Source organism: Microplitis mediator, chromosome 7 (genome assembly GCF_029852145.1).
Source record: "Microplitis mediator isolate UGA2020A chromosome 7, iyMicMedi2.1, whole genome shotgun sequence".
Taxonomy (NCBI): domain Eukaryota; kingdom Metazoa; phylum Arthropoda; class Insecta; order Hymenoptera; family Braconidae; genus Microplitis; species Microplitis mediator.
Window position 1 is genome coordinate 13,432,010 of NC_079975.1, and position 11,341 is coordinate 13,443,350.

General features: G+C 28.0%; 2 protein-coding genes across 2 annotated transcripts; both read left to right on the plus strand.

Annotated features, from left to right (window-relative positions):
* Nucleotides 1-1,924: 1,924 nt before the first annotated feature.
* Nucleotides 1,925-2,758, plus strand: LOC130670960 (uncharacterized). Its single transcript, XM_057474601.1, has 2 exons — nt 1,925-2,211; nt 2,288-2,758. The coding sequence occupies exons 1-2, from the start codon at nt 2,152-2,154 to the stop codon at nt 2,504-2,506; spliced, it is 279 nt and encodes a 92-aa protein (XP_057330584.1). The 5' UTR covers nt 1,925-2,151; the 3' UTR covers nt 2,507-2,758.
* Nucleotides 2,759-7,294: 4,536 nt separating this feature from the next.
* Nucleotides 7,295-8,403, plus strand: LOC130671620 (uncharacterized). Its single transcript, XM_057475626.1, has 2 exons — nt 7,295-7,644; nt 7,721-8,403. The coding sequence occupies exons 1-2, from the start codon at nt 7,393-7,395 to the stop codon at nt 8,036-8,038; spliced, it is 570 nt and encodes a 189-aa protein (XP_057331609.1). The 5' UTR covers nt 7,295-7,392; the 3' UTR covers nt 8,039-8,403.
* Nucleotides 8,404-11,341: the final 2,938 nt, after the last annotated feature.

Here is an 11,341-nt window from a genome sequence, read left to right on the forward strand (position 1 = left end):
CTATAATTATAGGGACCGCTCCCATAATTTATGGTCGTAATTCCTATGTTGGTATAGGAAAAAATTTCACAAAATTATGGGAACCGCTGCCATAATTTTCTTTCCGTGTACAAGGAATTATTTCTTGACCAAAAAAACCTTTTCTCTCCAAGACAATTTTTGAATTTAATTGATAATGCACAAAATTTCTTGGTGCAAATAATTAAAATTTTTTGCGGCAAGAAATCTTTTTTTTCTACGTATTTTATAAATTTAGTAGTGATATTTGGGCAGTCACGTAGTGACTGCAGGTTGCTCGTAATATACTCAATCGATTAATGACGGAACTGTATTTGACAATTAAAAATGAAATATTTTGCAAATCATTATTTTATTTTAAACTAATTTCAATCATAAACAGCACATATTTATTTTTAATTTTAAATTGTAAATCATGATTTTCAATATCATTGTTTGTATAGTTAAGTTATTTTCGGAAAATAATCTTTCAAGTTTTTTATATTCTATTTAAGAATCATAATTTTTTTCCGTGTAGTTAGCGTTCTTTTAAGCAAGTTACTTGAGGAAAAGTCCTCCATCATAAGTTTCTTACGGAAAATTTAAACAAGACTTGAAGAAAATGGATTTCATAACCAAAAACCTCATTAAGTCTTGCTTAAAATTCTTTTTAAAAATTTACATAAATCTGTAGAAACAGCCTGCAGCAATTCTCAACCATCATAGTACTATATAACAATATTAGGTCAGAGTTGCTGCAGAATTGCTCAAAATATCAGGTTTCTTTATCTCGAGTAATTTCAAGCTCAAACGCAGTACCTATAACTAATCCAGTATTCCTCATTTAAATTTAAAGCACTAAAAACTGATAGTCTTATTACTCGTTAAAACTGTAACGAACATTAACCTTCCGTTACACGCGCTTTCTCTAGTGTCTCACTCGTATTCACGTCAACTCTATTAGGATAAGTAGTGTTGTGCGGGGAACCCCCGTATAGCGCATGGAACAAAGGGTTAAATGAGCACTATTGAATTTATTATGCTGGATAGTAGGCGGCATACGATATAACGAAGAGGGTAGCCATGTCCAGGTATCTCAAACAATTTTGCAGCAAATCTAAGCTAATGCATCTGAAGCAAAGTATCTTGTTTTAAGGATAGTCCATACTCAACAAATTCTCGAATTTTCGATTTCTATTAATTGATTATCATTGCAGCAATTTTTTCAGCTTTCTGAAAAATGCATTCTTAAACGAACTTCCTCCAAAGACTTTCTTCATTCAAATTCCTTAAATATTTAAAACGTAATTAGAAATTTAAAATCCGGAAATTCGGTTAGTACTGCCGACCCAAATATTACTAAAGATTTTCTTAACGTATCTTCGAAAGTATCTTGCCTCAGACTTGTCTAAGACTGATCATGCAGACTTGCTGAAGACTGACGGTACAGATTTACATAAGACTTCCTTACGAATGCTACTAGGGTAATAAATTAAAGAAATTTTTTTTTACTTTACTAAATGGAATTTTTTTTTCATTTTTAAAACTTTGTAATCAGTATATTTTCCATACAGAAATAAATTTCAGATAAAAACGATCGTAAGTAACTTATTAATATACAATTTAATAGTTATAATGAATATTCATTAATTAATATGTAATATGTAATGTATATGAATCATAAATGATTAGAATTGACGTTTAAATAGTAATCTTTTATATTATTTTAATTTATACAGTCAGTCAAAATTAAAATTTTAGAATAATGTATAAGATTTTGATAACAAGTAAAAAATTATGCATACTTCAATATTGTCAAAGTATGATTAACATTTTTACATGCATAATTATTGTTTTTATATTACATATACATATACATATACATATATATGTATATATATATATATATAGATTGCTCGTTGAACATTCCATAGAGAACTTGATCTACATATCGCATCGAAATCGTATACTAGTGTTATTTTTAAAAATATCGATATCAATTGACCTCTCAACCCATTTTAGCTTTTATCGCAAAGAACTTGTCAGAAAGTGTTGAGAAACTATATAAACATTCAATTACACAGTTAACGTTCATCATTTGCAGTGAGAATACTTATTTTACATCTTGGCATCTTGAACATAACAAATATAATAATGGCACGTTGGTTATTATTTTTCCTTATTGCTGCTTTCGCCCTCATTTCTGTCATTGAGGTAAATAAAATTTTAATCAATAAAATTTATTTATATAAAAAAAAACTTTTACTTTACAAATAAATATTTTTTTTAGACTGCGCCAGCACAAGAAGAGACAAGTCCATCGAACAAAATTGAAGATTCAGTCAAGCAAGCTATAGAAAAAATTAGTCAAAGTTTCAAAGATCTGATGGAAGATCCAAAAATCAGTGAATTTTACAAAGAGGGTCAAAAAGCGTTTGAAAATGCTGCAGAAAAACTTAAAACTGAAGCGGCCAAACTTATTCCAAAAACAGATGAATCTACCGAATGAAGTCATTACTTATTCGAAAACTGTTAATATAAACTTATAATTATAAATAATATTCAAAAAAAAATTTCTTAAATTTTTTTAAATGTGGTTACTGGTAGTAATGGAATAAATTTTATTGACCCAATAACGGATTATTTTTATTATGAAATCTTAACAATTTAACTTAACATTAATTTGACAATAAATGTATCAACCTAATAAAGCGGAAATTATAGCATCTGTAAATTGCTTCCAATATTGAAGAGTTGGAAATTACGTTTTATTTATTTAACTTGAGAATATTTTGTCCAAACAATTTATAATTTATAGTTTATACGAAATCACTGTAGTTTAATTTGAAAAAATAATTCCGAGTAAATCATCTGAAAAAGAAAAATGCGCCTGGAAACAGGGAGGGAGAGAGGGGGCCTGGATCAAATGCGTTTATGAAGTCAATTTAGAATCATTTATGCTCAAAATATTATTTCGGGTCGGAAATATAGTACCCGTCAATAGTTTAATGGTATTGCATTAAAATCGACTCTCGAACGGAATTGGGTGTTACAAAACAGCTTTCTAGAACATAACAATGTTATATAACAATAGCTTCCCCTGTTTTAGAAATATTTACAATTTTCTTGAATAGAAGTTTAAAATAGATTTCAAACTTCTCCCATTTGCTCCAAGGTATCTCAAATGTGTTCTAAGCTACTACTTCACTAAGTCGCCTTAGCTACATCTAAATAGCTTCTATAAAATAATACAATTACACCAGAAAAACATTCCAAAAGCATGACGTAAGTTAATGTGTGTGATTTGTAGCAACTCCGTGATAAATACTGATAAGTAATACAGAAATCAATAATCTATATATAGGAACAAAAAACAGTGCGAGAATACAAAGAAAAAAAATCTAGGCAACGGTTGTCCCTGCGGGCCAGCCCCAAAACTTCCCGCTATTTTCGAGCTCTTTGAGCTCGGAAAAATTATTATTATCAATATTTTTAAATTCTGTGCGCTTGAAAATACTTTTAACTACATTGGCATTTTCGAGCTCTTCGAACTCAAAACGAGTTACGTTTGATATTAAATTATGAAAATTTAAGAATCGAAAATATCACGAAAAAAAATGAACTGTTATAAATAAAGTTTGATGTCTAATAATTATAATATTTTTAGCAATTAATTTTAATTCAAATAGTAATATCGTGATTTCAATATTTAATAAATAATAATTATAAATCGAATGCTAAAATATATAGTTCATTTAGATAAAACTATCATTTAAAACTATAAAAAAGACAAAGTAAACACTAAAAAAATTAAACTTGAAAGATTAACAGCCAAAACTTAAATATCTATCGTTTGTAAAATAAGAAATTAAAGTCTCAAACAATGGAAATATAAAAAATACAAAATAATAAATTTAGTTAGAACGTTATTTTGTAAAGTCCTCTAACTAAGAAACTTTACCAGGAGTTGTTTTTAAATTTTAATATTAGTCGGGCCCACTTCCACACCTTGAAACATTTCAAGAACCAGATGTTAAGATTTTCTTAGCCATATTATTGTAAAAGAATTGGATTGTTCATTCATTAGGGGTCACCGTAAGAGGCTGTTGGTTTTACAAGTTAGTTCTGACTTTCTATCGATGGGTTCCGTCCACACTGATAAGGAGTTATACGAAAAAATTGTAAGTCCTTTTCCACCATACCTGCACCAACAGTTTAAATTCCTACGCTGTTTATAGGAAAGAAAGTCGTTCTTTTTTTTTATGAGAAAACAAATGATAAAAATTAGCGCATGTGCCATTTCGTCTCCAAACAGAGGTAAAAATTTAAACTTTCAGGTACAAATCCGGTGAAAAATTGTATACACACCTAAGGAAGAATACTCGCCTTTGGCTCGGGTAGGCAATTGTACACACGGGTTGGAATGTCCTACTTTCCTCCTCAGGTGTGTAATATACTATTACACCTTGGGCAGTAAATAAGAAAGCCTCAGATCACATGTTTGTTGACCTCGGCTTCGCCTCGGCCAACAATTACATGAGATCTGAGACATTTCTTACTTTACTGTCCGAAGTGTAAAATATACCATTCTTCCCAAGAGAAGAAACACGCATGTTTCTGCCCGCTGTATGAAGGTATTTTTGAATTACGAATTCGCTAGCAGTTGTTTGCAGCATCGGCTTGAAATTAGCTTGTTTCGACGGGCTGTAGAGACACTGAAACTTCAAGTTTCGATGCTGGTATCATGAAAATTTAATTGTTCATGACCAAATTACTTTTGAAAAAACTAATAATACAAACAAAGTAAATATGGACCATAAGTAAATATATTAACGAACAAGTAAAAAAAAATAAAATAAAATAAAAAAATGCTTATATTTATAACTGAATGATGATTGATTATTTGATGCAGCAAAATTCGTTAATGTTATCTTGACCAATTCGACCTCCAAAACGATTTCAACATACCATAAAGTATCATTATCAGTAGTAAGCAATAAAGATGATTGGATAAACTTTCATTCTTAGAAAATATATAATTTTTTTAGTTAAATCGCGTGTTCTTATTTTTTTACATATTATATGGGAAAATCTTCATTTATTGTTCGATCAATGTAATAAATGATGAATATAAATTACAATGTAACTAATTTAGTAACTTTTAAAAGTTATCTATAATAAAATGATCGAATAACATTTAATTTTTGTATATTATATATATTATTATGTACTCACTGAGAAAAAAAAACATTTTTCAAGTATGTGTATGTTTGTATCCTACCGAGTAAATATTTATTTAATCATAGTAAATATACATACTCCAACCGAGCAATATTTTCTTGATTTTAGAATTTCTATACTTATTTTAAGAAAATATACTTAGTTAGAGTATATTTTTATTAAGATTATACACATAGTTTTCTCGGTAGGATATACAAACATATACAGATATACTTGAAAAATGTTTTTTTTTCTCAGTGCTAATTGTTTGGTACACTGTCGTTGTCTAAATAAAATAAAGATTAAATCAACTTTTCAAAAACGATAAAATATCTATTAAAATTTATCATTTTTATTTTTATATCCAAGTATGTGTGTGCTGAAGCAGGTTCTCACGCTTGTGCGTGTTGAGTAGAACAATTAAGCTCTACGATTCTTTCGGAATTAATTAACAGTTTTCAATGGTTCTTGCCACAAGCAAAAAATTCATCGAAATTTAGATTTAAACATAAGGTAAAAGACCTAGTACCTGATCAGGGAACTAGTACCCGATCACTCCATGTATTTGTATATCTATATTTAGTAAAATCTAGTAAATATAGATATACAAATACATGACTGATCGAGTACTAGTTCCCTGATCGGGTACTGGGTCTCTTACCTTCCCTAACGGACACAATTTACGGTAAATCCACCGTAGTTTACGGTAAACCCACCGTAATTTACCGTGAATTACCGTAAATTTGCGGTAAATCAGGTCTGCTAGGGTTACTATTAAATCCATTAACCACGTAAATTTCAAGATGTTTAAAAAAAAAAATATCTTATAATTTAAAAATATGATTTTTTTCATCTACACAGAGAAATTATTCTTGTTTGAAATGCTATGGTGTCATAGTAATGCCAGACCATGTTGGACACCTGCAGAAATTGAAATTAACACATTCAAAAATTTCTATGACTGTAGTAAAATTTACAATAGTTACAGTACTTTGTGATATAATCGTCAAATTTTACTGGGGCGTTTCAAACGAGAGTAATTTTCGCGTACATCAGTTAATTTTGGTGAAATTGTAAACCAAAAGTTACACTTTTCAATCTGGTCTAATTATATGTTCTAAATGAATTTCGAATCAGTTTAATAAATTTCCTTGAATGACACTATTGAAAAAACTAATCAAATTCAAAAGCATTGAAGAAATTATACGGCTGCCCAATTTCAATACACGGTAACTGAAGAAAATAAAATTTTTGAAATATGTATTGAATCATGTTCACAAAACTCTACTAAAATTAAAAATACTAAAATATCGATTTTAAACAATTTGTCCCTTACTGTGTTTTAAAATTGGGTAGCCATATATATAGTCGATGAATTCGACAAGTTATTTTTATATAATAAAATACGAATATTACTATTTTTTCTTGACATTCGCAAACTTCTAAAATAATTTATATAGTAATTCACCTGTTACCTATCTCAAAATCGTTGCAAATGATATTTTATCTTAAATAATCAGATATTTATAAATCATAGGTTTTATTGAATTAATAAATCCTTTTTTATAAAATAGTTGTCTATAAAGCTTTGGAAGAAAAAATAACACAAATTATAAATATACATTACAATAAAGATTTATTTATTATTCATTTAGTGAACCTGTATATTTAACATAATCGTATAAAATTTAAAACATTTTTTTTTTTTTTGAGATAATTTTAATCCGTTGAATTTGTTGTATAGAATAAGAAAATATAATATTTTCAAGTTAATTGAGCTTGGATATATCGAATCCGGATATGAATAAGTTCTTTAATCTTAAAAACATTTAAAAGTACTACGGGATATTTTACGTTCTTCATATTTGGTTCGTGATATATATATTCATAATAAATAATAAAACGACGATATCGTATTTTTATACAAATTGTAACGATTAAAAGAACTTTGGAAATTTCTGTGTGTCATCAGCGAATACTTAGCGAATGCTAAGTAAAAAAAAATAATGGATAATAATTCGAACTTTGGCCTGAATATTGTTGATAAGAGACAGCTATATAAGAATCCACCAAGTGTATTGCATTACGTCAGTCTTCATTCGTAATAAATTTGAAAGTGTTGTAATTCATTTTTATTTTATTTTTTGAATATTAAAATTAAATTACAACGTAAAAATGAAATCTATATTAATAATTGCAACTTTAGTGACTATTTCATATGGAATACCTGCTGGTGAAGTATCTACTCAGCCTATGCAACTGTCTGAATTGATAACTCAAGCTCAAGCAAGTATAAATAATTTTGGGGAAGAACTACAAAAAAAACTTAATCTTCCTGACCAAGAATCTGTTGCTAAGGCAATTCAAGCTCAAACTACAAATTTTGTTACCAACGTCCAAGATTATGTTAAAAAAGTATCTGAGGATGTAAGTATTAGTTTGTTATTTATTTGATATAATAAATATATTTTAATAATTTATCTTACTATTGTTGATGTTGAAGATAAAAACGAAAAATCCTGAGCTAGAAAAAATCTGGGACGATATCAAAGGAAAATTCACTAAAGTTGCTGATGATATTAATTCACAAATTCCAAATGCTCAGGAACAAGCAAATCAACTTAAAGAAAAATTAACTCAAGGATTTAATGTTCTCGTTGAGGAATCGAGCAAAGTTTCAAAGGCAATTGGCACAGATTCGGAAAAAATCCAAGAAGATGTAGGAAAAATTACGAAACAGGCTGTTGAGCTTGTCCTTGAAACAACTAAAAATTTTGAAACTAAATTGCGTGAATTGGCCGTTACTGAAGCCCCAAAATAAATTATGCGAAAATAATATATTTATGACTTGAATATTTATCCACTTTTTTTTTTTTTTTCCTATTTAAGTCAATAAATTAAAAAAATTTTTATTATTCGTTAAAACATCAAATTGACAATTTTTGATCTACTTTATATCAAATAACTGCATTTCAGTAAATTATAATGAGGTCAATGTAATCAAAATTTTTCTGTAATTGGAATTTTTTTTGTCAGCATATTTTTTAAAGTAAAGAATAAGCTTGTAGTCAGTAATATGTTTATTTTATTATCATACTTTTGAGAATACAGTACAAGCACTTCTGTTGTGTATAAAACTTGTTGTTTAAATAAATTTTTTACTTAAAAAATTTTAATTATTACAATGATTGTACTACAACATTGAATGTTTTAATTTATTTTGTGTGTTTAAAATAAAATTAATTTATAAATAAATATGGAAATAACTTCCTGGAGAATGAATATCCTTCTTTCAATAATATTTATCGTAAGTTATTTTTTTAGTACTACACGGAAGTTAATTGAATTATTTATCATACCAGTTGAATTTTAAATTATCTTTTTAATTATGGTTTGTTGATTTTTTTTAATCAATCAGTTGTTTGATAATTAAGAATTCGATTGCTTAATTATAAAAAGTTAATTTTAAAGTTAACGTCACTGTGTTTGAATTCATAAAAAAATAATATTTTTTTTTTATTTTTTTCATAGATTTTAGTTACTACCACAGCTGAAAAATTTACTAAAGATCAGAAAGAACTCTTAGAGAAAATGGTCAAAGTTGTAGCTGTCCATCCTCGTTATCCGAATTATGAGACTTCTGAAGAAAGAACGGAGCGAATTAACAAAGAGTTAGATCAAGCAATGAATTTTATTAACGTCGTTGGACAAATAGATAATTTTCTTAGAAATAAAATGAGAATTTTCATTAAACAACTCAATTCAATGTATGATATGAATGATTCCGATCGTTCGTAATTACAGTTTCGACCTTTATACAACCAAAATGCTAAAGCATTGTAGCTTATTTAATTATAAAATTTTTTTATTGTTGATAGTAGGATTACTTAAAAAATATTAATTATTTACATTTGTTCTGTATTATTATAAATTAAATATATACACAACTTAATTTTTAATCAATATTAAACATAAAATGAATTAAGAACAGCAGAAAGCAATGATGAGTTCAATGAGAATCTTTACAGAAATAATTATATTACAGAAAAGAGAGGAACTCAAAATTTAGTTATAATTACTTCATGTAGAGAGTAAATTAAAACCATCATGTGAGGTCCAATAATTTTAACTTTTTACATACGTAAAAATTGTCGGATCCCATTAGTGGTTTCAGTTCACTCTCCACTGCAAAAATTGAAAATAATTATTAAAGATTGAAAATAAGAGCCCGGATCAAAAGATAATTGAAATTAGACTCTTTGACTTAAATTTAAGTCAACGAAGCCAAAACTAAGTCAAATTCGAACTTTTTGACTTGAATGGATACTAAGTAGGTCAAGTTAGCCAAAAGCAAATCAAAATTAAATGGGTTTTTCATTCACTTTTGACTTGCTTTTGGCTAACCTGGCCTACTTAGTATCCATTCAGGTCAAAAAAGTAAATTTTGAGTTTTTTCCTTGACCCGGAAATGTCTAAAATTTTATTTTCTCTTAAATACTCTGAGCAAGTATTATAATACAGTCAAAAAACTCATAAAGTCTTGAGAAGTTAGAAAATTTTCCAAGTTTTTTAGAAAAATTATCAAGATTTATTAAAACTTTGAGCAGAAAATTTTCATGGCAAAAAAAAAGTTCATTTTTTGTCAAAATTTTTTTTTCCTATAACGCAATAATATTCTTAATTATACCTGATTTTTTTTTAATAACTTTGAAAACTTTTTTTTATTGCCATGAAAGTTGTCTGCCCAAAGTTTTAATAAGCCTTGATAATGTTCTAGAAAACTTGCCAAATAATCTAAATATTTGAGTTCTTAAAACTGTATATCTTTTTTTAATAATATTTTCTTAGTTTGTAAGAGAAAATAACAATTTCAAAACTTTTATTTTCAATTTGCAAGAATTATTTTTACTTTTTGCAGAGAAAAATTTCCACAAGAGATGGCAATTTTTGCAAACTTTTTTTATTCATGTATATATTTATGAAATATATAATTTAATACATAATATATTTAAGCATTTAATAATATTTCATTATAGAGTATAAGATTGAAAACGCGTATAAAAAAAAGGGCTTAAGTACTTTTTACGAATCATAAAATTTTCGAGAAACGGCACATCAGTACAATAGCGAATTAATGAGCGTGTTCAGCCGATGAAAGTTCTTAGTAGTCTGAGTAAGTTACTCAGCGCACTGAACTAAGTTTTCGGTCTGGACACTTTACAGATACTAACTAACTTTTTTCTGGCCGCCATTTTACTTAGTATACATTTTACCGCGTAAACCACTAAAGTAAACAATAATAATTAGTAAAGTGCAAATCTGTACATGTATGCTTTCTGTAAAATTTGCATTAGTTAAGTAACTTAAAAATGGAAGAAAATAATTTGTATAAGGAGCATTACGATCATAATGGTGTAGGTTATGACTCCCTAAACTATAGTAAGAGCTAACAGCGTGTCCAGGCCGAAAACACACTGCACTCAGACAAACAGACCAAAATTTCTTTTAGGCTGAGTAACTTACTCAGACTACTAAGAACTTTAACCCTTCAGCACCTGCGTTATGAGTTTTTTTCTCACACTTGCCTTCAAATATTTTTTTCTAAGTAATTTCAAATGGAATGACCTAGTGAAAATTTTTTTATCTTAATGAAATTTTATGCTTTTTATGATTTTGAAATTTAAAAATTATTTCGAACATAAAAAATATTTTTAAAAGATTTATTTTAAAAAGCAATGAGACTTTTTCTCATCACGCGAGTAAAGTAAGGAATAAAAATTAATACGGTTTGGCTCAGTTCGGGCAGTTCCGAATCTTTTCGCCAATCACCGCCGTTTTTTTCAGCCGTTAAGTCTGTCATTACTTACAAAATTAAAAGTAAAAAACAAGTACATTATAGAAAATTTAAAAATAAAAACAAGCGAAATATTGAAATAAATTATAATTACGTCATAATCGGGAAAGTGCATAATATTTTTGTTTTATTCGACTTAGAATTTACGATGCGCCGAAGCGTGAGACTTTTTCTCATCACGCGGGTAATGTTTTACGTTGTTCTAACGCGGGTGCTGAAGGGTTAATCGGCTGAACACGCTCAATAGTCCGCGTCAACCTTTTCCTGATT

Excerpts from the sequence above, each read along its gene's own strand:
- LOC130670960 (XM_057474601.1), top strand. The coding sequence starts at position 2,152 with ATGGCACGTTGGTTATTATTTTTCCTTATTGCTGCTTTCGCCCTCATT. Across the intron at positions 2,212-2,287 it reads CCCTCATTTCTGTCATTGAG|ACTGCGCCAGCACAAGAAGA; the intron begins GTAAATAAAATT and ends TATTTTTTTTAG.
- LOC130671620 (XM_057475626.1), top strand. The coding sequence starts at position 7,393 with ATGAAATCTATATTAATAATTGCAACTTTAGTGACTATTTCATATGGA. Across the intron at positions 7,645-7,720 it reads TTAAAAAAGTATCTGAGGAT|ATAAAAACGAAAAATCCTGA; the intron begins GTAAGTATTAGT and ends TTGATGTTGAAG.